This window comes from Lytechinus pictus, unplaced genomic scaffold (assembly GCF_037042905.1).
Source record: "Lytechinus pictus isolate F3 Inbred unplaced genomic scaffold, Lp3.0 scaffold_20, whole genome shotgun sequence".
In the NCBI taxonomy this organism is placed as follows: domain Eukaryota; kingdom Metazoa; phylum Echinodermata; class Echinoidea; order Temnopleuroida; family Toxopneustidae; genus Lytechinus; species Lytechinus pictus.
Window position 1 is genome coordinate 12,082,135 of NW_026974141.1, and position 27,822 is coordinate 12,109,956.

General features: G+C 37.5%; 2 protein-coding genes across 3 annotated transcripts; both read left to right on the forward strand.

Moving 5' to 3' along the window:
- The first annotated feature begins 1,355 nt into the window (after positions 1-1,355).
- LOC129282368 (uncharacterized) lies at positions 1,356-27,430 on the forward strand. Of its 2 annotated transcripts, XR_010296766.1 has the most exons (10): positions 1,356-1,415; positions 6,719-6,862; positions 7,740-7,799; positions 9,451-9,636; positions 18,848-19,321; positions 20,062-20,261; positions 21,053-21,610; positions 23,909-24,416; positions 25,259-25,433; positions 25,595-27,430. XR_010296766.1 is itself a non-coding variant. In XM_064114718.1 (9 exons), the coding sequence occupies exons 2-9, from the start codon at positions 6,805-6,807 to the stop codon at positions 25,264-25,266; spliced, it is 2,052 nt and encodes a 683-aa protein (XP_063970788.1). In that variant the 5' UTR covers positions 1,356-1,415; positions 6,719-6,804; the 3' UTR covers positions 25,267-27,430. The 2 variants fall into 2 exon arrangements, 1 of the variants encoding a protein (XP_063970788.1); XM_064114718.1 differs by having other exon boundaries at positions 25,259-27,430.
- LOC135157796 (uncharacterized) lies at positions 10,148-17,218 on the forward strand. The gene is made up of 4 exons (XM_064114719.1): positions 10,148-10,166; positions 12,041-12,555; positions 12,874-13,401; positions 13,954-17,218. Exons 2-4 carry the CDS (start codon positions 12,112-12,114, stop codon positions 13,999-14,001), a joined length of 1,020 nt encoding a protein of 339 aa, XP_063970789.1. The 5' UTR covers positions 10,148-10,166; positions 12,041-12,111; the 3' UTR covers positions 14,002-17,218.
- Positions 27,431-27,822: the final 392 nt, after the last annotated feature.

A 27,822-nucleotide genomic window follows, 5' to 3' on the forward strand; every position in this document is an offset into this window, starting at 1 on the left:
AATTGCAAGATTCATTTTCCATAATTCGACAAATGATCTGACTTGAAATAAAATCATTATTTATTGGACCAGTAACACCAGTTTGATGAAAAACAATTTAACTGGTATTACTACTTTGCTTCAACTAGAATGCAATTGTTTGAACTGGTCTCCAGTTGATTTTTACTGGTCCAGTTAAAAATCAACTGGTCCAGTAAACATATACTGGAAACCAGTAAAAATCTACTGGAAACCATTTATTGGACCAGTAACACCAGTTTGATGAAAAACAATTTAACTGGTATTACTAATTGCTTCAACTGGAATGCAATTGTTGGAACTGGTCTCCAGTTGATTTTTACTGGTCCAGTTAAAAATCAACTGGCCCAGTAAAAATATACTGGAAACCAGTAAAATTCAACTGGAAACCAGTAAAAATTCTTACTGGTCTTACTGGTTTTTCCTTCTGGGCAGAAATGATGCGAGCGCGAAGCGCGAGCTGAAAATTTTTATATTCCAATCTGAAAAGCTGACATTTTGAGCACGATTTTAAATAAAGAACGAGTTGTGTATCTCAATCTCGCTTGCTGAACATTACAATCTTGTTTTTTTTTTAATGCATATCCGGAATTATTGGGGGGGGCAAAATGATATGTTTGCCCCCCCAATATTTTCATTGGTGGGGCGATCGCCCCCCCTGCCCCCCCAGGATCGACGCCTCTGCTTAGAGATCTAAATTTTAAACTTGAACAGCCATAACTTTCTCATTGCTTGTCCGATTTCTTTCAGACTTTCACCATTCTGTTTTTCTCCTTTCAAACACAACATATTATGACCAAGGCTGGATTCCCCTTTAAGACTGTATATGGATTGGTGATTACAAGTGCCATTAGCAATGTAACAAAGTATTAAACTTCTAATTCCATATGTGAACAGGTACTATCTTACAACAGGTTAAAAACAATGCCATATATATCCCTAAAGAATTAAAAATCTACCAACCTCTAAAAGGTATAGAAATTCCGTAAAACAATAAATAATGCTTATTAGGAAACAAACTTTCTGATTATTCTTGATGATACAAATATCGGTACAAATATCAAACCCTTACTAATCTTGAAAACGTTAAATAATTACTATCAAATTAAAATCAAAACATATCATCTTTTCTTTACCTAGCTGTCAGCAAGACTATAAAGTAATATAAACATCACAACTACCTATATGCACCTTCCTGAAAATATAAGCACACATAACATTGAATAAAATGTGTAACATACTGTTAGGGGCACTAATATGCTTTCTTAACCAAGTGGCAAGAAAAGTGTTTTATTTGATCTACAAATATTAAAGACAACTGAATTTTGGAGCACACTGACGTCACTTCCGTTTGATGACCCTGCGGGGAGTCGGAGGCCTTTTCGTTTCAGATTAAGGTAACGTATTGTCGTCTCTTTACCCTGAAATGCATATATTTTATCTTAACTTTATGAGTATGAGTGTATTGTCTGGTTTCCAAGGTAATCATTCTTTGATTTTATGGAAATTTACAGTAATATTGATCTGGTGTAGATGTTTATTAAATGGTCCATGGGCAGTTTGAAATGTTTAGTCCCAAATACAGGAATTGACGTCCTGTATTACCGCTCGTCTTTTTGGAATGGCCGTTTGGTTAACTGCGCGTCAAAAGTTTATCTTCTGATTTGAAGCTTGTCCAAAATCATTTTAATGTGCCCCTGTTTGCTAGAAATTTGTATTGGTTGTCTGAGGCTGATGAAAGGCACTCATTTAATGAACAAGGCAGGCCTCTACATAAAAAAAATTCATCACTTCACACTTGCCCTGTCGGGCAAGTGATAAAAAAATTTGCTTGCCCGATAGAAAAACTGCTTGCCCGATTTTTTTTCAAAAATTCTTTTGCTCTTAATTATTCTTTTCTGTCCTGGCTGAACTTGATTTACTGGCGCTGCCCTTGGCATTTCTTTTTCTTGACTCTTGTTCAAGTTGTTCTGGCCGCCGATCATGACGACAAAAGTCGCCTATTTTTTTAGTCTGATGACTCATTGTTTATTTGGTTTGAAGTTGAAGCCGAGTCCTGGCCAGGGTGACCAGATTTCACAAAATGAAATACGGGACAATCGACAAAAAAAAAAATCAAGAAAGAAGGCTACACAGTGTTAGACTTGTGAAAAAAGTACAGAATTGGAAGGGAGGGTGAACGAAAGAATGAAGGAGAGAAAGAAAAGAGATGAATTGAGAAGAAAGAAAGAAAAAATGAAGGGGAAAATGAAGGAAATAATAAAAATATAAGAAAGTTCTAATAAAAGAAGGATGAGAGAATAAAAATAGATAAAAAGGTTTCGGTCATTCTTTGAATTGAATATAGAAAGAAAAAAAAGAAAAGGGAAGATGAATAAATGTGTGAAAATCAGAACAAAGAAGAGAAAGACAAAAAGAAAGTAAGAAAAAAGGAGGAGGAAAGAAAATTTTCCTTCATTCTTGGAAAGAAAGAAGAAAACAGGAAGGAAGGAAGAAAGGGAAAAGAATAAGGACAAAATGAAATAAATAATGAAAGAAAGAAAGGAGGAAAGATAGGGAGGAAAGAATGAAGGGAGGCCAGAATGAAAAAAAAAGAAAATAATGGAAGGAGAGATAGAACGAAAATAAAAACGAGTGGAAGGGAGAAGGAATGAAGGAAATAAAAAAAAAGAAATGTAATAAAGAAGGCAAGTAAGAGAAAGAAGGAAAAAAAAGAAAATGAACAGAGAGAGAGAGAGAAAGGATCAGGAAATAAAAATAGATATGTAACAAAAAAGGGCAAGAACGATAGAAAAGAAAGAAAGAGGAAAAAGTTCAAACTTCAAGCAAATAAAAGCAATCCAATCATATAACAAATTACTAATGATATTTGGTGTTTCTTTTATATATTTTTAAAATAAAAAAAAAACTAAAATGTTTTAGAAATGAATAAAATACGGGACGTCTGGTCCTGGCCGAGTCAGTCCGAAGCTTGCATGCATTCAGCGCGATCTAGCTCGAGACTCGGCTGGCTCGATCGCGATCGCTCGTGTACGTCCGTACATGCGCTCAGAGGGCGAGAGAGGGGTTTCCCCAGCTAGCTCCTTCGTCGATTAGTAGCGCATGCGCACATTGTAGTTTAGAAAGTAAGATGGCAGCCTCCATCGAACGGGACCGCTGGCGATAAATTGTTGCCTTTTGTCGGTAAATTGGCGCTGATTTGACATGTTTCCACTGTTTTTTACTGGTATGACATTGTATGAGAGATAATTGGCCGATAATTGCAATTTATCAAAAAATTATTAAACTTTACTGTCAATTTATCTTGTTCATTTTCAAAACAACCACTTGCCCGATCGGGCAATTGACTTTGAGAAATGCTTGCCCGCACGTCATTTTCACTTGCCCCGGGCAAGCGGGTTAGTCGCGCCCTGAACAAGGTTATGATTATAACCTGGCTTGTTCTCAGACTCAGTTGAGTTACATGACATCTCCATACTTTTAGTCCATGATTTATGAAATGTGTTGCAAAATAAGCCAACATGGCCAAGGGTAGCAATATTTGGCTTAATTTCTCTTTTTCTTTGGGACAAATGCTTGATTTTTTACACTGTCTGTTTCCATTACAGCTATTCATCATATAACTTGGCTCTTAAGTAAATTTGATTCTTTAAATTATTTTTTTCTTAATTACACTGTACAAATACTATAGTCTATAGAGATTGAAACATGAAAATTTTCTTACCATATTACTTTCCATCAATAGAGGGCGTACACAAAAATATGCCCAAAATTTAAGTTTTTTAGCACTCTGGTGAATACAAAAATTATTCCCTGGTTACTAATGAAAAATAAATTTCAACTGTATGGAAATTAGTAATTTTGGTCACAAAAGTGACATTTTGATGATTTTTTAAAGTGTGTGCTGTGTACAGCATTGGCATACCATAGTCTAGACAGGAATAACCGTCGTTTCTGGGGATTTATTCAACAATTTCTTGCATTTTACTATCATCCCCATTCACAGACGGTAGTGTGTTAGTGCGAGCCTGCATGTGTAATCATTGCTTCCAATTCGGGGGACTGGGTTGTCTAGATTTTTTTTTTTTTTAATTCTAAATGACATTATTTTATCTTGAACGAATGCCCACTATTTTCGTTAGACTCTAATCTTTCTTTTGATACTATATAAATGTAATAAAATATCGAAAATATACGTTACCAATGATTTATTCCTTATTTTTTTAATTCTTCTGCCGGAGATGAAAAAAATGGCAGCCGTGTGTTGCTGCCCTCTACGTTCAATGAGTTGTGCTTTTATCAAGGCTTTCCGATTAATTTTCGATATCCTGGCGAATCAATGCGAGCGACAAGTTCCGAACGCACACACATCTACAAGCGCAAAGCAGCGGCACAAATCACGATATATAGCGACTGGTAGAAACGTCTGTAAGGATGATGACGTCATCCAAGATGGCAACTTACATTGACCAACGAAAGGATCGAAGATGACGATGTTTCGATCATCATTTGAAAGGAATTAGCGGTAACTGCGGTCTAAGGTACGATATTTCTGAATTTTATACATTTTTTCGTAAATATGGATGTAATTTCTTTTTCATAATGTGACATTTTGTGTACAAAAAAACGATCGGAAAATCAGGTTTCCGCCGAATGTTAGATCTAACGGATCTAACGGGCCTCCAAGCTCTTCAGTCTATGTATTGGTAAGTGAGCCAACGCAGTTCAGCGGAACAACCAAAATACAGAGACTGAAGCTTTTGGTCTAACCATAGTCCTATCTGTAGATTCCCCACAGGCAGGATGGTTGCAGTGAACAAGTGATCAAAGGGTGTGTTTGTGCTTCCATTGCGAGGACAGAATCAGCGTTTTCAAAACGTCGATTCAAAATGCTGATCGTCATGATCGTAAACGTGGTTCTGGGAGTGCTGTTTATGCTTCACTTTTCAGAGGCGAAATCACAAACTCCAGCTGGCTTCGCATCGTAATTTTCGATGAGCAGGAAAGCGAGGTCAAATTGGGCGCGCCCTTTTTCAAAAGTTTTTTTTTCCGAGAGTTGTTATCATGGTTATGGGGAAGGTACGTTGACTGTTATTTAAACATCGAACAATTTCCGATATTTTAGTCATTGCATGGAGCTACTTGACATAGCCATATATTTTCCACTATGGTAAGGATGATAGTGAGAAAAAATAAAGATTATTAAAGTAAACATAATAAAATAATAAAACATCTATTTGTTTATGGGCATCTGGCGATGTCTCCTCATTATAACTCATGTTCCAGGTTTTTTTGTGTAAATCCCTCAACATTAATCGTGATGACAAATTGGAAGTGATAGTACTTAAATCAATTATCACACATGCAAATGTAACAAGGGAGATGAGAGGTAATTCCGTGGAGGTAACATGCGACCATGGAGCAATGCGACTGTATTTGCCCGTGGATTTTCATCTCACCAGAAGCATGCACCAAATGACGTCATTTAAACACGTTTACGATCGTGGTTCTGTTTATACTTCCCCAGAAAGCCTGATTCTTGTCAAACGACGTTTACAAACGCACCTTTTTGTGAGTTTACGATCGGCGTTTTGAAACAGCGTTTAAATGAAAGTAAGCATGGACGCAACCGTGTTTTGGACTAATCAGGTTTGGAAACGCTGATTCTGGCCTGAAAAGTGGAAGCATAAACACGGCCAAAATAGAATCAAATTTGTCTAGATGATACTGATGATGGGTACTCTGTTGACCTACAGCTACACATGTAAATGGAGGGATCTGCACTTCGTTGTATTAAACTATTATTAGACTATTCAGTTGTTTATCTTTATATATTTCACAAATACTAAAATTTAATACGTGATTATAAATAACTAGTAGTATATACTAATTATTTATAATCACGTATTAAATTTTAGTATTTGTTAAATAATAATTTTTATCATAAATTGTTCTTCAAAACGGCATCGCTAGTCGGATGTACGTCATCACGACGCAGTTCAAGGGTCAGGCCTATTGTCTTTGCTTTGTTGACAAACAGATCGATAATTTACGCATTAGGTGCCTGAAGGTTCATAGATATATAAAATTCGACCCTACAGTCCGATTTCACCCTCTAACTATGGATTTCCTAGGGAAATCCATCTTTGTGTACATGTGTCTCTTATACATATATGCCTGGGGGTTCAAGACTCCATGATGAAGAAGTATATGTCAAAATTAAAAAAAAACATCATCATGGAGTCCTCAAGACAAGGTCCACCTGCACTCCCCCAATCAGTTATATCGGGAGGAGAGACCTGTGGGTCACAGTGATTCAGTTTGCTTTTCGCCTCCCAGGCATAGGTGACGCCAAACAAATAATAATAATCATCAATATCAACATCATCTGATCATCTTCATAATCACCACTATCATGTTTGCACCAGCATGATGTTGCTTTTTTTTCAAACCTCTAGCAATCGCTTTCTGAAGGCAAGATAAAGGTTTAAGCACTTGTAATCAAAAGGTTGTGCATGCAAAATAAAGCAATATTTGCTAAGGGCTTGATCTGTTGCTATGCTAGCAATAATATTGCTTGTGATTGAGGCAATTGCTTCTGTCTCCGAGGCCTGTGTTAAATCGTGTCATTGAAGTGACATGGAAGTTACTGATTTCTATAACTACTAAATCATACACTCCCTATTTTCTTTGTATACAGTTGGCTATCTAAACCCAGAACATAGTTGTTGGATGATGTTATGCGATGCCTTTGCCTCCAAGGCCTGTGTTAGCTTCTGAAGTGTGATGGCCCAAGCTGAACAAGAGCTTGCTGTTGAAATCAAGCAGGAACCCGCCTGGCAAGGTAAAATGAAAAAAAGTTTGTTTCAACCCTTAACCCCTTGCATTCTGGAACTAAGTGATCCCTGTACAAAGGTAATGAAAATTACATAATTCGGCAGTCAATGGGTTGGGTCTTGTTGTGGGCCGAATCAGTGGGATATGAGTTGTCAAACATGTGGGAGGTACAAGCAACATTTTTGTCTCACCTCCATAGCAGAGCGAGACTGTAGGCGCTGCTTTTCCAACGGCGGTGGCGTCGTCAACATAGAGATCTTAACCAAGAATAAGTTTATGAAATCATATCACCATAACTTAGAAATTATATGGACCTACAGTATTTCGGGAAACTTGGACACAAGGGTGACCAAGTATCACTGAAAATCTTGTCCTAGTTTCAGATCACATGGCCGAGGTCAAAGGTCATTTAGGGTCAATAAAGTTAGACCACGTTGAGGGAATAAACATCCAAATATTAGCCAAGGTTAAGCTTTTGAAATGTCATCATAACTTAGTATATATGGATCTAATTCATGAAACATGGACATAAGAGTATTACTGAACCTTCTGCCTGAAGAGGAGGAGGGAAAAGAGAGAAGGTGAGGAATAAAGATGCCAAAGAAGAATCAGTTGGAATTGGTCTTTTATAAGTTCAGACATTAATTTGGAAATAACCAATATTTAAAGTAAAGGGAGTTATATATCCAATTGGGAGCTGCAAATGAGAAGTGATTGTCATAATGATTTTGATAATAGTGAGAATGGTGATTCTGATGTATATGTACTAATGATGATGATGATTATGATAATTATTTTGACTGTCACTCTTCTAATTCTCTCTCTCTCTCTCTCTCTCTTGCTCTCCTCCCCTCCCTATATCTCTTACTTATTGAATACATCAGAATACGGATCTAATCAAGGAGGATTGGATGGGAGTTCTCCTAAGTCACCTGATTCTCAAGGTGAGTGGTTGTCTATCACATGATCAGTCACATGACTGATATTCAGTATCATGTGTTTGATTAATGTAGAGTACACACTTTAGTTTGCTGTCCTTTTGTTATTTCATCCTCATTAAAATGCTATTGGGGAACTCGTCTCATAATGAGTTTTCATTGCTGTTTGTTCTTGACAGACAGAAAGCTTGCCAGAGACTTGTCAGATATAGCAACTAGAAATGTACATGTATGGAAATTGGGTTTTAATCATGGTAGTACTTATAACAGGTCAATGATACCCTGATGATATAGCCTAAGAAGAAAAAGAGATTTGAATAAATGAGTAAATAGATCTATCTGTTGGTAGTTTAATAAACATATGTCATAAAGGTTTGTAAAACGTAATAATATTCATACTTAACCCTTTGAACCCGAAAAGCCGGAATACCGGCTTCACCATGAATGCGAATATATCCTCGAAAAGCCGACTTCAAGTCGAGTCGAAGAGCAAGGTTTTTTTTTGTATATCAGGTGACCTCTAAAAAAATTTTTTAGAGATATTCAGTTGATAACTTCAGTTTATAATTCCGTTGACGATTTGCTTTCATTTATAAGGTTCTAGCATAACAAAATTATCAAAATATACTACCCTAACTAGGAGGCTTGTGTGATAATACACGTCAAGTCGTATACAGACTATGCGTAAGCTTTTGTTGAATTTTACTTCCGTCAAAGCAGTGAATCAAGAATTAACATCTGTCAACAACACAGAATGTTCTCTTGATTCTATATTAAGAATTGAATTCATGATGAATACATGATAAAACGTCTTGCCTTGCATATGTTTTTCACGCACTGGCATGATACAACGAAATGGGATTAATTAAAGAGTTTGCCCAGTGGTCGTTTCATGCCAAGAGAGTGAGTTATGTACATAAGTATCCATTCATGTATGGTGGCACTTAAACTGAAATACCAATTTCCAGTGATCACTGTGCAAATACTATTGCATGAAATCTGAACCAAAACTACCCAAAGTATTGATTAATGCTGGCTAAACTTGCCTATTGCCTGTATACTTGTACAGTCAAAACTGTGTTAGTGACCACTGACCACATGTCTCGGGGGAAAAACCTGTCTTTAGTGTCCATCAAAATTGTCTGCCATTTGTAAAGAATATTTTTTTTAAAGAACTTGTCTATAAAGGTAACCTGTCTACAGTGGGCACTTACTCTATTTCCTCTGGGTAGCTTTAATAGACAGATTTGTCTGCAGGGTTCCCACTGTCATGGAAAATCCTGGAAAAGAAATTGTGGTCATGGAAAGTCACGGAATTTGGAAAATTTGTGAAAAGTCATGGAATTGCATTTACCACTTGGCTATGGCAGCTTTCCAGTTTGTCGTGTCTTGCAACTCTCATACTCTGTGACCATACTGTGCTATTATAATTGGTGTTCATGATATCCATTTTTCCCAGTTTTGTGACATCCCAAATTCTACATAACTCCCGGAACGTCACAGGAAGTCATGGAAACCAGCAATTTAGTCATGGAAATATCATGGAATTCTGTTTTGAAATTTCTGTGGGAACCCTGTGTCTGTATCTGGCAGCGCAAACGGTATTCTTGAAATGAAAACAAAATTGAACACTGACCTTGTTATTCACATCATACAGGCACGGAAAACATAGAAATGGGAGACCTCGATAACGAATCGGCAACGGTCGAAGATCTCGGTGAGGAATGGTGCGAGGACGAGGCCGGTAATCTCTGTGACCCGCTCGCTCACATGACCTCCGATGTCCTGGGGTCGCCCGAATCATCGGATGGTGGAGATGGAAGGAACTACGGCACAAAGAGAAGTAAGCACAGTCTTTCAATATCAAAACCGGTCAAAACTAGATTAAACTGGTTCCAATTGGTATTTTAATGAATATCATAATGGAAGGAACTACGGCACAAAGAGAAGTAAGCACAGTCTTTCAATATCAAAACCGGTCAAAACTAGATTAAACTGGTTCCAATTGGTATTTTAATGAATATCATAATGGAAGGAACTACGGCACAAAGAGAAGTAAGCACAGTCTTTCAGTATTAAAACCGGTCAAAACTAGGTTAAACTGGTTCCAATAGGTATTTTAATGAATATCATAATGGAAGGAACTACGGCACAAAGAGAAGTAAGCACAGTCTTTCAGTATTAAAACCGGTCAAAACTAGGTTAAACTGGTTCCAATAGGTATTTTAATGAATATCATAATGGAAGGAACTACGGCACAAAGAGAAGTAAGCACAGTCTTTCAGTATTAAAACCGGTCAAAACTAGGTTAAACTGGTTCCAATAGGTATTTTAATGAATATCATAATGGAAGGAACTACGGCACAAAGAGAAGTAAGCACAGTCTTTCAGTATTAAAACCGGTCAAAACTAGGTTAAACTGGTTCCAATTGGTATTTTAATGAATATCATAATGGAAGGAACTACGGATCAAAGAAAAGTAAGCCAAGGCTCCACACTAACTTTTTTTTCTTGGTGGCCCGATCAGCCCACCAAAATCATCGATTTCATATTTTTGGTTGCCCGCAAAGCAAATTTGGTGGCCTTAAATCAATAGAAAACATGTTCTGAAGAAAAAAAACTTACATTATTTCCACCATGAACATGTGTGCGCGTGTTTGTGTGTGTATATTCATTCACACATAACATATGGTGGGTATGGTTGGTTGGTATGAACCTTGAACAACAGATATTCTTTGTATATGGTAATCCAGCTCTTGCGCAGTTTTGATACAGGCTACGCAGAAATGTGATGAGAAAAATGAGTAGCATCATTGTACAGGAGATTGCATGGTGAAGTGAAATATGTGTATAAAAAACGCTCAAGGTAGACAATAAAGGTGTTCTCTGTGGGCAGGTTCAAGTAATATTGAAAAAACCTGTATATATAAAGACTGCCCAAGGTCAGGAAAGTTTTTGTGGTTTGCATAATTTTGCGAAGTGTGCCTTATTATACAAAAGAAAGTGAGAAATATTAATTGTCTGACTCCAGGAATTATAACCCCTTCATAGAATGTTTGTAATACCATTTGAACAGTGGTATGTGAAAGAGCATTCATGAAATATTTTGTCAGTGATGTGTAACGAATATCACCCTTCACTATCGCTGCACAGTTGACCATGTGAGTGAAACTCAACCATGGGCCAAATCTCATGCATGCTACCCAGTGGTCAGTGAACATGATTGCATTCATGGCAGTCATGTTTGTAAAAGTATTCCATTTCAAAATCGAATATCTTTGCTGAGCGTGTTTTCACAAGTTATATGAATATGGGAATGAATACAAGCACACTACACACCTGTGTTTTCAACGATAACGTTCTTTCAATCGTGATCGTGTATTCAACTGTACATTCTTTATGTGCATTCTCAATCATTGTTATACATATCTGTAGCAACGTTTACTTGACTGCGCTTGTGTATTCAACCACACATTTTTCGAACTATGATTGTATGGTTGGGAATTGCATTCAAGACATTGTTTGAGTGCAATATCAGACTCCCACAGTGCTCTATTTTACCAAGTTAAATTATGTACATGTATACTTGTAGGAACGTTTACTTGAATACAATCATGTATTCAACTAAACACTTTCCATGATCCTAGGGGCAGGGATTACATTCAAAGTTTTGTTTGAATGCAATCTCAGACTCGCACAGTGCTCTATGTTGTTTTCTTTCTGTATTTCTATTCTGCTATCAATCATTTTAGTATAATACTTTCTCATGTCAGTTACTAATGATTTTAACCGATCAGTGAAACATATCATGATCAGATGAGTTCAGTACTATCAACTCTTGTTACCTAAGATAATCCAATTTCGCATTGCTTCTCTTTGTTCCCTCAACTTTAATTTAAAAAAACGTCATCATTTGGTAAGGATTTGAAATCCCCTTCATCATATGGAACAGTTAACACCATTTGGTCAATTACACTTACAGCTGTAAGAGTGTTATCATTTACTTGTACAAGTAAAAGAATGTCGACTCCAGGACCAAAATTTCTTTTATCACGTGTGCACATCTTCCAAAGACTTTAGCAGGAGCGTCCATGTGGGGAAATCCATCAGACATTTCTCGTCCAAAGAGCCTGAAGAGCTTTATTTACTCATCAGCTTCTAATTCCATCAAGTTGTATGTAAAGAAACTGTGACGCATTGCACTTGGAATTCATCAGAGTTTGTCTTTTGCCTGCTCTTCTTCTCAGGGACATTGCCAAAGAGACGAGCCTCCGGAGGCTCGGTGACTAGAGTTCAGAAGAGACCGGCTCCAAGTAGGATGAATCCTCCCCGCGAAAGCCGCAGTCGAGCAAACATGGAAGAAGAGGAGGTGTTGTCGGACAATCCCCGACACGAAACGGACTCTCCTGCTATGAAAAAGAAGCGCAAAGCCGCCCGCCTGTTTCTGTCGGATGAGCAGGAAGAAGAGTTGGTGGAGTGGCTCAAGTCCAACCCGGAACTGTTCAACAAGAGCCACCAAAGGTACAAAGACATTGACCTGAAGAACAGCATTTGGGAGGATAAGGCAAGCGAGCTGGGCATGCAGTCGGGAGACCATCTCCAAGTGTGGTACAAGTCGATGAGGACAAGGTTTGGCAAACTTAGGAAGATTATGTCTGTGAACAAGTCGAGACAACTCACCTGGCGGGATCAATGGATACTGAGGAACTTTGACTTCATCTCCCCACACATCTATGTTTGTAATAGAGGAGGAGGCAGCATTGTAAGTATTCATATTTTTGTGCTTTATTTAATACTTGTATTATGCTATGCACACCTTTTCTATTGTTAGGATTTCTCAATAAATATCAACCATGAAACTCTACCTGTAGCAATTATATTATCACTTGTCAGTTGAAAATGTGCTAGACTGTGTTTGACAAAGATTTCTTTAGGTATTATATTTTATCAGGGTAATGCAAATTCTTCAATTTAGTTCTGTCCCGCCGCATTTTGTATCAAACTCAGTTGGTGCATCGTAGTTGTTACAGTTTAGTTTATGCATTTCAGAAACTGTCTTTTAAATTGTGTTTATTGGCAGCTCAAGCAAAAGTTTCAGTCCAGGCTGTATGATCAACAGCAGTCCGGGTCTGAGGATGAGGAAAACTATGAAGATCTGTACAAACTTCCAAGCATTCCGAACAGCATTGCAGCACCCTCACCATCAGTAAACGTACCTACTGCAGCTTCATCAACAGCCCAACTTCCTGCGCAGATGGATTCCTTCCAGACCTTTCCAGTGGTGAATCAGGTGTCCCAACCTTGTGGGCAGGCGGAACAGCTACTCGCTGGCATCTCTGCAGCAGTTTCTGCCGGCCAGAACAACAGCATGGCCAAAGGGTTTGGGAATTTCCTGTCAAGCGCTGTGACATCGTTGCACCCGTCGCTGCTGACATCCTTCTACCAGGAGTCCTGGGCCCTGGTGATGAAGTACCACGTCCAGAGCGAGGAGTTGAAGGAAAAGGAGCGACAGGTGCCAGTCGTTCCTCTTACAGTCAGACCCATTGTAAACCACCTTCCACAGATGTCCCAGTCCAATGCAGAGCTAACAGTTCAGTCTTCGCCAAAGGTATGCAAAGGAACCTGTCACACATGACTTAGCAATTGATTGTAGGACATGATTTTATGATCGACTGCATTGACTGTATTGTACAATCAATAGTGAAAATCAACTCTTCAATCAGTTTGTATTACTTACCCCATATGAAGGATGTTTGGTAACTTTGGTCTCTCCTTGAATCTTACCTTGCTCGCTTTTCACAAAGTGATTTTCCCATCAGAAGCTTCTATAATCCTTGCATCCTAGTGGTTGAAATTATAATTTTCTGTGAAATTTCCTGACAAAATGCAACGAGATTATAAGTCCCCCTTGGCTATGTTCTTTAAAGCCTGTTGTCAATAGCAAGCGACTGGTTTGCTACATTTACTGCAAAATGGTGTAATTTGATCGAGTGGGAACAAAAGTTAAGATACAATTTTAACTCTGTTTTTTATGACATCATTCATTGTCAGTGAAAGCTGTATCTAAGTTTTTGATTAAAAATGTTTTTTCATTTATTTCTCACTCTCTCTCTCTCTTTAAATGCAATTTCATCACTTGACTCAAATTTTTATTTTGTAGGCTCAATCTGAAGCGACTCAGCAATCACCACGGTCAAGACAGCGTTAGCAGCAACCCGAATATTCCAAGCTGAACACTCAAAGAATCTCTAATAAGATTGCACATTGAACATGACACCAGGTCACCATATTAAAACAAAGATGCTTTAGGTTTAAATCAGTGAAAACTATGGCAAGCCAGCATTGCCATATTTTTTATCTAGAATGTGAATATTACATTTGAATGTGACTTATGATCAAAGCCAGGAGTGCTATTTTCCTATTTAGAATGTGAATATCGCGTCACTACACAGAGTGTAGGGGTAGTAAATCTCGCCTTGTAATGAGAAGGTCGTGTGTTTGAGTCCTACCACGGCCTAGCATCCTTTGGCAAGGCGCCATTTGGTAATCCTTACTTTGCCACTCTCCACCCAGGTGCTGAATTAGATAGTTATGTGGTAAGATGTGAAAGTCATTGTAGCTTGTCCAGTATTGTATGTGCTCCTGACTGACTGGAATACTCCCCAGGGAGTGGAGGATGTGCATACTTTTGTGTGTGGGAATGACTGATTGAATCCAATGACGAGGGAAATAGTAAATCTGAAAGCACTTAGATATTTAGATTGCAATGCTATATTTTATTAGCTGGAATGGGAATATTACATCCTTCATGTGTCTGAAGTATGGAAAGCTAGCAGTGTTATAGTTTGTATGATAATGAATCCGTGTATCTCAAGTATTAAAAGCCAGTATGGCTATATTTTGTTTTCTAGAATGTGTACATATCAAAATGTGTCTGAAACTATGGAAAGCCAGTGATGTATTTGTTTTCTAGAATGTGAATTTTGCAATTTACGTGTATCTGAAGTATGGAAAGCCAGCAGTGTTATATTTTGTTATCTGGAAGGTGAATATCACATGTATTATCTGAAGTATGGAAAGCCACGATTGCTATATTTTGTTTTTTAGAGCGTGAATCACAGTGTATCTCAAGTATTGAGAGCCAGCAATGTTGTATTTTCATCTAGAATGTGAATATTACAATGTTCATGTATCTGAAGTATGGAAAGCCAGCAGTGTTATATTTTATTATCCAAAATGTGAATATCACAATGTATTTTAAGTATGAAAAATCTGTGATGTATTTTGTTATTCATATTTATTTTGTGAATGAATATGATTGGCCATGTAACACTGATTCTATGGAGGGTAACTACTGAACTTCCTTTTCCCAAATTATGAAGAAATATCACCAACTTTGGAACTATTTTGACTGGCACAAGAATTAGACCCATTTTACTGTCTCAGGTGATGAATTTGATTGTGTCAGGAGATGTCATCATAAATGCTGATTTTTTCTTGAAATAAGCCTGTCAAGGTACACTTTTCTAGTCAGATATGGAATGTCAGATATATTTCCTATCCACTGATGGTAAACATTCTACTCTCTTATTTCATGTTTATTTTTATGATTTTTTTTTTTAAGTGCCCCTTTAACATTCAAGTCTATGGGAAATGTTTTACACTCGTAAAACCTAGAATGTGAATATTACAATGTAATGTATATGAAGTATGGAAAGCCAACTGTACATTTGATATGTTCGGTGATGTAAGAAGCACTTATATGTTGGACAATGAATGCATGTTGATGCCATTCAGACAGCAAAATGTTACATAAAACTTGTTTCTTTGTTGGATTTGCCTTCCACCAATCAAATGGCTTGATTTCATTCTCTCTCAACTTGCCAATGTTTAATATGTTTTGTGAAATCATACCCAGGTAATGCTTGCCATTTATTATGTTATCAAGTACATTTGTATTTTCAATTGGGCAGTTAAACCACTCATATATAAACTCATTGGCCCATATTCCGAAGTTGGATTTAATTTAAACTCTGGTTTTAAGCTGTGGTTTAACTATGGATTGCCAATTGTGACATGAGGTTTAGTTTATCAGGTCGTTGGACTCTCAAATCATTCTTAACTGCCTGGGAAGGATTTTAAAAAAAAGAGTTTTCTTCACCATAAAGATATCGAAAAGAGCACATTATTGCAATAAACGTAAGAAACATACAATGTAAACAAAATTTTGACATTTCAGGCTTCCCATAAATTTAGCACAGAGTTAGACCGTGGCCTAAGTTTCAACCGACGTCAGAATACAGGCCGATGCATAGGTTTGTGTTTTGTTCGTTAAACCAAGGTTTAGCTAATGTTATTGGTATAGAGAAACCAAAATAAGTGGAGAGTTAAAATAATTGCTTTGCAAATTGGCAACATAATTATTGTTGTGTGAACCAAGGTTTAACTCCAGACTAAACATTAAATTTAATCAACACTTCTGTGGATTGTTGGGGTTCATCTTTCTTCTTCAATATACATGACAAAGATAATGTACCAAATAATTTAATTTAAAATAATCAATTGTATGCTAATTTAATCCTATTCTTCTCGTTTTTTGTAACAAAATAAATTTTGGGGGAAAAAAATCTCTATGGAATTAAATGATTTCTGTTTTGTGTATGAGGAGGCAACCAGTATTCCGCCAAACTGCACTAAGTTAATTCTATGGTTAAAGGGGAACAAACTGGCCGACACTCTTGTGTTGTGATCTCTCATTGACTGTGTGTTATAGATATCTAGTCTTCAAATATACACTGTGAGATAACTCAATGATACAGACAATGAATTAGCCTTTAATTTAAGTTGTGTAGAGAAACCTAACTATGTGGAGAGTTATAAGACTCATTTTGTAAATTGGGAAATTTAATTATTGTGGTGTGGATGTATGTTTGTGCCTGTATGTTAGTCTTTTTTGTTTGTTTTTTGTTTTGCTTGTCAACAAGAATCTACTCCTGTGACATTTGCTACGTTCTTAATATCTCAGAGGGCATAGGGTTAGAATTAGGATTGTATTAGAGTTTTTTGTTCAGAATAAATGTAAAGATAAGGATTATTAAAACTTTTGAACGTTTTAGATTTGGAGGTAAGGTTTTATGTTTCACTTGAGTTAACATGCAGATTTTCCATCGGAGCAGTTGTCAGTTTCTCATCCTCATTCATGCCTTCATACAAATTTTGCTTTCATGAATTTCAAATAAAATACAATTAATTGATTCTTTACAAAACCTCAATATTTGGCTTTCTCATGTAGTATACACACAGCCCACATATTCACTTTTTTGTTTGTATTTTGTTCAGTGTAAAGTTTGCAAATGAATTTCATTGTCATCATGAATGATCGTTTGGTGTAAATAAATGCCTTCATATATTTTGTAAAAAAAATTAATGTGTGTGTCTTGAGTTTCATTTAGATTATACGAACAAAAGTTTACATGTAGTTTTGATAGAGCTCCTTGGTACATGTATTTGTGGATTTTTTTTTTGTCAAAAGAGGGACAGTGTAAGAAACTTGTACACTTAATTGCAAATCAAGTGTACAAATGTATAAGTCTTCGGATTAAACACAAAATTTGCAATTGATCATAAGTTACACTTAATTTTTTCGCAGAAAATAGTTACGCTTGATCAATCAAACATACGTCTTGCCGTTCATGGCAAAGCAAATGTAACTTGAAGACTACTTTAGGTGTTCATGCAAAATTTGCATTTGATATCAAATAGACTTTATTGCCCCATATGACTCTTTAACTCTTTAAGTTAAAAAACTTATATTGGCTACCTATCCAATCCCGCATACACTACAAAGTACTTTTATTCGCTTACCAGTGTTTCCATCAGTTTGCTCCATTGTATCTCATTGAATTGTTAACACCATATTGGCATATAAACCTGACAGAATGCTACGTTCAAGTAAAAAGTCATTAGTACAGGTCCCACATACTGTGACAAAGTCATATGGGGAAAGATCATTTTCACATGCAGCTGCTATTTTATGGAATAATCTGCCAGAATATCTTAGAAATATACAACCATACGAAAAGTTTAGAAATAGCTTGAAAACACATTTATTCACCATTTTGTAAACAATTAATGTAAGAACCCAGTGCCCTCCATCTCCACTCCTGTAAAAAGCGCTTAGAGACATGCAACTTTGCTTATGTATTTTGCGCTATACAAAAACGTTTCATTATTATTATTATTATTATTGCCCCATAAGACTTCAGAGAGTCGATGTATGCACTTGTGGCATATTATGATAAGATAGAAGTTGCCAACTTACTTGGTCGCTATTCAATCACAGTAAGACCAAGGTTTCTATAAAGCCCTTTTTTATTTTGCTCCATGAAATGATTGAGAAGCAGAAATTATCACAAAATGTTGAGGGGTGGGGAAATACATATTTTTCATGAAAGTGTCAGGCAGTAATATGTGTACATAATTAAAACACAATCACATAATACACTTCAGAAAGGTTAACATGTACACTTTGTAAACATTTGTTGGTACATATGTATGCAATCACGATCCAATGTTTAATATATGTAATCTCTCCTTTTGAAAATGGAAATGATGATCATAGTGGCATGTAACGCGGAAAGGATTTTCGATGAACTTGCTTCTGAGAAATTTTTAGTCTGCATTCTTTTTGTCCCTTTTGTCTTCATAATCTTCCACAGCTACATGTATAAATTTCATGAAAGATTCACTCCATTGCTGGGATATTTAACTTTATATAAAACTTTATGCATCGTGAGAAAAATGAAGATGGAGTCTTCTAACTGGATCAGCAACACTTGTTCTGTGCTTCATTTTGACAATATTTTTTAAAGTAGAACATAATTCTGAGAACATTACAAGTTTACAACAATTTCTCTCAAGTTCATCACTCTAAAATCCCACGCTATGTGCCTAAGTCCGGCTCAATCACGCAGAATTAGACACATGTTCCAGATGTACAGACATGGATGCGTATAAACAAAGAGTTAATGGTGCCTTCTCGTCAACCTCCACAGACAGAACCGAATCGCACTTGAGAAGCGGACGAAGGGCGCCCCCAAGTTTCAACCAGAACTCTCGGGTTTCTCCTAGGAGGTCACAACAGAAGAGGTATTTTGGGAAGGTGGAGGATGAGGCACGGGGCTTCTTTGAGGATGATGATGATGAGGAAGATGAGGAGGAAGAACAAGACCCCCGTGATGTACCCATAGCCGTCCCGCCCCCTCGGAGAGTGCGCAGCAACCCTGTCGAGCCCTCTCCGGATCTCCCTGATGAAAGCTACGACGAGACGGGCAAGAAGAGGCGTCGGCGGAACATCGTTGCCTTCCTCTTCACTCCCGAGCAGGAGAAAGAACTTGCTGAATGGTACAGAGACAATCCACGATTTTATGACAAGCGGTGCAGAGAGTTCCGGCGCACCAACCTCAAGCGACGCATTATAGAGGACAAGGCCAAAGAGTATGTTGACGAAGAAGGAAACGTTTGCTCACGTGAGTTCTCTACTTTCATCCCTTAATCTATTGAGGATGGGGAATCTAGTGGTTCTTTTAATTATTGATAATGATGATTAGATATTATGTTAGTTGATGGGTTACTACCACATATATCTTGACCTTTTCAAAAAGCTGTTTGTAAGTTCTGCGTGATTTTTTTTAAAGACTGATGGCCCTTTCTTGTGCTTAATTATATATCTCTATGTAGGGGACTTAGCACCAAAGAAGATGTTCATTTAAATTTTAGTAAGAGATTTATGAAACACAGCATAAGGATTGTGGTATTGTTAGTAAGAATAATTGTTACTATAAGTAGTGTCCCTCTCAGTGATTATGTGACATTCACAAAATTTATTTCATGAAGTTATTAATATTCATCAAGAATTCATCATGATAGGTTTGAAAATTTTGATTCATGTTACATTGAAAATAGTGTAGGACCTCCTGATTAGCATGTTCCTACTTGCAATGCAATTTTAAGTAAAACTATGTGGATCAGTTCATTATCTGCTTGTGTGCTGGTGGGTGTTACAGCTGTTCGTAAATTACGACTGACTTTAAGAATGATTGGTAATCGTTTCTTGTGGTAAATGATACAAGATTTTTATTTGTGTTGATTAATTCCTGAGAAAAGGTCACCGGTCATTTGCAAAGTCACTTGTAACTTACAAACGGCTTTATGAAACACCAGGTTCACCCCTACAATCTGACTCGCTTACCCTCAATTTTTCTTCCAGTGGCCCAACTTACGACTTGGATGACAAACATGCGTACGTATTACGGGAGACTGGACAACATCGGCCGGAGTAAGTACCTCCCAGAGGGCGCCTTTCTCCCACCTGACCACAGGTTGACCGACAGGGAGCAGTGGATCAAAGAATCTTTTAAGTTCCTATCGGACCACATTGTCAGGATCAGGAGTCGAAAAGGTGTTACGGTGAGTTGTATTCATTTGCATGATCAATGCTCATCTCCGGAGAGGGAATCATTGAATAGGAAATGAACCATAGGAAATATACCATGGAAAATGTACCATAGGAAATGTACCACAGGAATAGTACTTCAAGAAATGAGCCATAGGAAATGTACCACAGGATTTTTACCATAGGAAATGTAACATTGGAAATGTACCACAGGGAATGTACCACATGAAATGTACCACGGGAAATGTACCATAGGAAATGTACCACAGGAAATGTACCATAGGAAATGTACACACATGAAATGTACTGTAGGGAATGTACCGTAAGAAATGAACCACAGGAAATGTACCACAGGAAATGTACCACATGAAATGAAACATAGGAAATGTACCACAGGAAATGTACCATAGGAAATGTACACACATGAAATGTACTGTAGGAAAAGTACCACAGGAAAAGTACCATAGGAAATGTACCATAGGAATTGTACCAAATGAAATTTACCATGGGAAATGTAAATACATAGTTTTGTAAACAAACCTAATAACACATCATTTTATTCAAAGTAATAAGCTATTTTTCAACCGTTTAGACCATGAAGTCATGTTCTATATTTGTTAAGAAAAGAAAATTGTTTGTTTCAATCGAGAGTCATTGATAAAGTTGTGGTAATTTTCAAACATTTTTTATGACACCTCCCTCCCCCCCCCCAATATTTCAAAACAATAGTAAGGCATTTTCTATATTATTGTGTCCCCTTCAGCTTGTATCAGTTACTAGGATTGCAATGTTATTGTGTTTGCAGTTAGGTATATACAACAAGAGGAAAAGAAAGGGAGAGCAGTTGGACACCCAAGCTGGTAGCCATACTGGTAGCCACACTGATAGCCTCACTGAAAGCCTCACGGACAGCATCGTGACCGATCCAATCGAAGAGCCCATGCAGGTTGTCAAGATTGAAGAACTTGTTGACACCGCCCCTGGTACCAGTGGAACCGGTCTGGGCACCAGCGCAGGTGGAGCAACTCTGCAGGGATGGAGTGACGGGAAGGAGTTGGTCGGTGCCAAGGTGGAGGTGTCTTCGATCCAGACAGTAGTTCCCTTGATACCATCAAGAGTCCCCTTATTGCAGACAGGGATTCCCTCAATTCAGACAGGAATTACCTCATTGCAGACGGGAGTCCCCGCGTTGGAGACGGGGGATCCCTCAATGCAGACAGGAGTACCCGCGTTGCGGACGGGAGATCCCTCGATGCAGACAGGAGTTTCCTCGATGCAGACGGCAGTTCCCTCGTTGCAGACGAGAGCGCCCCTGATGCAGACAGCACCGGTCGAGAAGATGGATGTCGGCACCATAGAAAGGGTTAGTTTATCAATTTTCATTCCATCAACAGAATGTAAATGACTGATGGGGTGTTGCCAACAACATTGCAATTGATCGCAAGTCAATTTTAGGACCCAAAATTAGTTGCAAGTCACTCATTTCATTGCAATATTGTAATTGATGGGTGGTCTGCTCATTGCCTCAAGAAGTAAACTTTGATTTGCATCAGTTAAAATTAATCTGCCTCTTGTAAATTTTCATCTGAAATTTGCAGTCGATAGCAAATATTTTCTTGCAGCATCCTGTTACACAGACATGGCACAACATAGGTCTTCAACAACCTATGTATAATAATAATAATAATAATAATATAATAATAATATAATAATAATAATATAGGGTATTTATATTGCGCACATATCCACCTTGTTAGGTGCTCAAGGCGCTCCTATATTACCCGGCTAAGCTAGGCGTTCATAGCGCACACAGCTTTTTAAGGAATTACTTCCTACCGGTACCCATTTACCTCACCTGGGTTGAGTACAGCACATTGTGGATCAGTTTCTTGCCGAAGGAAATTACGCCATGGCTGGGATTCGAACCCACGACCCTCAGTTTCAAAGTCCGAAGACTAATCCACTGGGCCACAACGCTCCATAATGCAGAGTTGCCAAGTAGTACTCTTTTTTTAATAATTATTACTGAAAAATGAGAAAGAATACTGGTGGTTTCATGTAAATTACTGATTTCTAAAGTTTCTGTTTATGTGATGTGGTATTTCTGTGAAAATACTGATTTTCTTACCAAAATACTTATTTTCAGCCTTTGAAATAGTGAAACGTTCTTGATTAGGTTGGCATCTCTGATAATGTGTAAACATTTAGTATGACATACCATGTCACTTTGTTTTATATCCTGACAGCCAAGATCAAAATCCAGCATCTAGGTCCCAAGTCAAGGTTCTGTGCAATTAGCCAAAATTAGCATTTGGGTTTTAAAAAATCAAAAAGTTATTGAATATCTTATTTGAAGGAATAACTTTTATTCTACGTTCTGTCAAAATATAAGCAAAAACAAAATGTAGCTATTTTTAGGACCATTTATTATCTTCCTGGGGCCCGTTTCTCAACACCGTCATAAGTCTAACTTCTTGACTAAATCGGAGATAGTGAGCTTCTTGTCCGCTAACCGTTTCACGAAGCCCTCTTTACCAAGATCGGGTACAACAACCTCACTAAATATTTATGACACCTCCGAACCTGTCATAACTTCTTTCTTAATGACGTAGTGGCATCACGTGGGTAGACTATGACATGCGAAAGTGCCTAGAAATTTTTAAATTATAATCTTACGTTATCAATCATAGAGGTTGAAATTACATCACAAAACAAGTGGGTTAATGCATTCAATGATAATTGTAATACAAAGAAACTATAAAAACTGTTGGTAAACGCCACAAAACCATTCATTTTGAAATAGTAAAATGATTTATTCGATAAAGATTCTACCACGTCGGGCCATCCATAACTGAACTCGTATTTGTTGTTTTCAGACCCCTATTAACAGTTGGATGAATTCTATCTCTAATTTATGCATACAATTTGTCCAATGTCGTATCTTTTGGTATCAATGATTAAAAATGTTTCGTTAAACTATATTTTGATGACGTTTGGAATCGTAAAAGTCCGTATAATTATCATCATTTTACAAAGAAAACCGTTATGGTTTACTTTCGTTAACTATTAAAATTGGGTATTCCGGGGGTACCCATCTCAACGTCCACAAGTGATTTTTTAGTCATGAAATGAATTATTCATAATTTAATGTTCTCTGCAATTGAATGCTCCAGTCTTCATGGTCTAAGTATGTATGATGCATAATTCACCTGTGCTATTATTTTGAAAAGATTTAATTCCCAATTCATCATAATATTTGCAATTTTGTCATAATTTTTCTTTTTGAAAATTATGCTATTTTGTGACTAAGGCTACGCCTCGTCTGCTCTTTTTACCGATAATATCGATATCAAGGTATTCTAGTTAGGAAGCCTTTCAAGAAACAGGTTTAGTAAGATTGGAACTAACTCCGTGGTTGGTGGATAAAGATATGACTAACTTGTCCATGTGTTGAGAAACGGGCCCCTGCTATTGGATCAAACCAGTGAAAGTGAAGCTCATTGTTTATAATGATAATAATATAATTATTATGATTTCTAAGGTGCCAACTCCATTTTATACACCGCAGTACTATTCATGTATTGTCTCTTTACTGTTTATTACTGAAACAATGTCTTCACTATAACTTTCTCTCTGTTTGCGCATTTTCTCTTTTTTTCAGATATGTGCAAGAATAATAGAAAAAGGTCCCGTCCAGCCCACAGCCACTCCCGACTCTCCGCACTCAGCAGAACTCAACGACTTTGCTCGCACCATCGTCAGCAGCATGAGGCGCATCCCGGAGGAGAGATGGAACGATGTCAAAACCGACATTATGCTGGTCATCCGGAATTATTCCAAGCCTTCGGGAGCGACACCAGCGGCCCCGCCACCTGCTGCTTCGTACCCTGTGGGGTACTGGCCACCTGCCCCGCCCGCCCATGCTCCCCCGTACGACCCCAATGCCGTCCACGGGTACGGCTACCCCAATCATCCAGGCGCAGGGTACTACCGACCACCTACGGCGCCCTCTACCGGTCCAACACCAATGTACCCTCCGATGCCACCTCACTCGCACCCCCCGGGTCCTCCTCAAGGGCAGCAGTTCATGCAGGCACCGGTAACGACAGCACCCGTCGCCACCATCTCCGGCATCACGGTATCCACCACTTCCGTCTCAACAACATCTGGTAAGACTTCCTTGTCTTTCATACCTATTTGCACCATCAGTATAAAAAAAAATTGATAAAGGAACAACATGTTCTTTTGAGGGCACCGGAAACACTTTAAAGTACTCTATAAAAGGTCAAGTGTGCACAAAATTCCACTTTTTTTATCTTGCATGTTGTTTCATACCTGTTGGTATGGTCCCATATACTGTTAATTGTGTCATGGAGTACTCTTCCTCTAGCTTTAAAGTTGTGTGCACAGCAGTATACAACGATCGCTATCCAGTTCTTTTTATATCCATGGTTTGCACCCTGCAAATACCATAAGCACTTGAAGCTCTATACATGTGTATTATGGGGAGCCGTTTGTTGACTGGGGCATGTGTAGGGTTGGTGTAAAATTAAGTTGTCATTTAGTTTTTGATTAAATTGATGTTTATTATTATATTATTACTGTATATTGAATAGTAGACAATAATATCCAAATATTACACAACAGTGAGAGAGTATACACACAAGGTTCATTTTTAACATTTTAAACATTTGGACCCTTAAAAAGTAATGATTATACATTTTAAACATTTGGACCCTTTAAAAGTATTATATGGGTAATTATATATGAAAATGATGTGCATTACTTGTTTTATAAGATGGTGATGTTGTTATTTGACAAAACCATGCTCATCGCAAAACCAAGACTGGTCATACTTCATTTATTTTACTCATCCCCTCTCAAAAGTAAAATGTGCGAGTCGGGTAAAACAAATGCCTGGTCATGTGCATGTGCGCAACAATCTCTGACTAGAATCTATGTCTTCAACTTATAATTATTTATTTCCTCCTTTTTTCATTGTACTTCACAGGATCGTAATGGAGGATCTTTCCTGAACATCTAACTAAGTCTGAGGAACTGTATGGAGAACTGAAAGAACATTTCTTGATGCTCATGCATTGATGACACACGTGCTTATGATCTTGAAGAAAACAACAGTATATCCTTTGCTGAATATAGGGCTCAAGGATAGATCGGGCCCCGTTGTACAAAGACTTACGATTGAACCAATCAATCGTACGATTGCTCTGGAAATCCATCAATGTCATGATTTTTTCTACAGGAAATTTGCACAATGTCTTTTGTAAACAAAGAGAAGCACAGTGAATTTTCAAGAAAACATTGAATGCATGAATATACATCATAGTTACAAAGAGTTATGATTGATCCGATCAATCCCAACTATATGGAAGTCCATCCATACCATAATTTTTTCTTTTGGAAATTTGCTCAATGTCCTTTGAAAACAAAGTGAAGCATACTCAATTGTCAAGAAAACAGTGAATGTATATGTCATTTCTAGAAAATATTTTGAACAAACATGTATTTGAGATGTTGTCGTTGCTGGCTTTCCATAGTTGTGATTGATCGGATCTATCGCAGCTCTTTGTAAGACGGGCCCCATAATATTAGGCAGATGGCTGGCGACTGTTCTTTGGAATGGTATAAGAAGTTGTGGAGGGGACTAAAAAAACTACAACTCATAGAGCAACTCGAGTTTATTGTGGACTTCAGGCTGAGTAACACGTTTCTTGCAGCTAAACTTGCCATGATAAATATGTACAAACATTTTTCATTACTCATGAGAGTTTGAAGTGATGACAGTGATGATAAAAATAGATAGGTCTTGAGTGATATACAATGGACTCGGCTAAAGCTGACCTTCCAAAAGTCAAATAATTGCCCGAGTCAGAGCATTTCTTCAGACCTGAATATGCAGACTTGTGTAATTATATCTTTTTAGTTTAATTTTGCTGAAATAGAACAAGATTTCTTTGATCCCAAAAGACTTTACTCTTTGCCTGCCACAGACAGAATCACTCCTGCGTCATAGTAATTTCAAGGTGCAACCTTTAGAGGGGTTTTGCATTGACCATGCTAATTCAGCTCACAAAAGCTTTTGATTGGTTTATTGCACACATCACTATTGTGTATGTGTGTCTGAACAATAGACTTTATACACTCTGTGTGTATTGTGAATGAAATATTACTTGAGTCGAAGTTGGCAGCCCCCTGAATGTTACTCTAGTCGAACAAAGCAGGCAAAGAGTTAAGGGCAATTCCATAAAATATGTACATGCGACCCCCTATATGTTGGACCTTCATGAAATTTTCTGTCTCTGATTTCTTGTTCTTTTCAATTCAATTTAATTCTATTTCATTTATTAACCATATAAAAATATCCAAATACAATGTAAAATATTATGTATAAATGCATAAATGTAGCAAAACATGAATACAACAACAACTAAATTTAATTTATACATTCATGTAAAAAAGTCTACGTCTTTTGAAGTCTGTGATGCTCTTAAAGGACCATGACTTGGTTAGTTTATGAAGTGAAGCAAGACTTGAGAAAAATGGGGGTCGGACGTAAAAAAGGGTTGATAATTTTATGGAATTGCCCATAAGCAGATTTACCTGTATATTACATTGTATGTAACAGCCTCTCAATGCACGTCTAAAAGGACTCGCTGGGGTATCTTATCAACATTTGTCGTTTGACAAGTTCAGGGGGGTGTTTACAGAGAGTAAAGTGCGACTTAGAATTGTGCTTAAATACTGACGCTACTTACGATACATAACGCACAATCTTATTGATTCCTAAGCAATAGCGTGTCAAGTTAGCATGATTTGACCAATGGCGGTGATGTCTTTTATACCCCATGCAACTGGAAATTGAAATGCGACTCTGGTCACACTTCAATCTTTGTGAAATACTAACATCCCCAGATCTAACAACTTTCCGTGAGTTCGATTAGCTGGGAAGCTCATGTGTCTGGCTGTTGCTATGATAACTATTGGATGATGAAATCTTATCATTGCTGGCTTCTGTATCTAAAAAAAATAATGAGAGGGAGAGAGCGAGAGACATGAGTGAGAGAGAGAACAATCAAGTTATTTTCAATTACTTCTGTCATGACCGTACTTAATGAATATTTTGTTTATAGCGCTGTAAATAAATGCAAAACAAAGCATAAACGTGTTCCTGTGTGTTTCTTTGTCATACATCTTTGTTGATAAATACTTCAATTCTCTGAACTGACTTCTAAAAAATATACTTTGTGATGTCATATAAGCATATGCGCGCAGTATCATGTAATATGTTTTCCATTAATGTCATCGGACATCTTAGTCTTTCCTCGGAGTTTCTAACTTCTCATTTTATTTCAACAGGGTGACCTCAACAGTTTACAAATTGTTCTCACCGAGGGCCCTGCACAATAAGTACAATAAGTCAGGATAATTTGAGAGTGATACAAATATAAACATTAATAAATGAAAATGTGGGTACATTTTAGAAACACATCAAGACATGTAATCATAATTATTTGTTTGGCGTCACCTGCGCCTGGGAGGCAAAGAGTGAACTGA

What these genes read in the sequence shown, in the direction of transcription:
- LOC129282368 (XM_064114718.1), top strand. Translation starts at nt 6,805, where the DNA reads ATGGCCCAAGCTGAACAAGAGCTTGCTGTTGAAATCAAGCAGGAACCC. An exon ending in TAAGTCACCTGATTCTCAAG is followed by an intron (nt 7,800 to 9,450) that starts GTGAGTGGTTGT and finishes CACATCATACAG; the next exon opens with GCACGGAAAACATAGAAATG. An exon ending in GAACTACGGCACAAAGAGAA is followed by an intron (nt 9,637 to 18,847) that starts GTAAGCACAGTC and finishes CAACCTCCACAG; the next exon opens with ACAGAACCGAATCGCACTTG.
- LOC135157796 (XM_064114719.1), top strand. Translation starts at nt 12,112, where the DNA reads ATGAATCCTCCCCGCGAAAGCCGCAGTCGAGCAAACATGGAAGAAGAG. An exon ending in ATAGAGGAGGAGGCAGCATT is followed by an intron (nt 12,556 to 12,873) that starts GTAAGTATTCAT and finishes GTTTATTGGCAG; the next exon opens with CTCAAGCAAAAGTTTCAGTC. An exon ending in CAGTTCAGTCTTCGCCAAAG is followed by an intron (nt 13,402 to 13,953) that starts GTATGCAAAGGA and finishes TTTATTTTGTAG; the next exon opens with GCTCAATCTGAAGCGACTCA.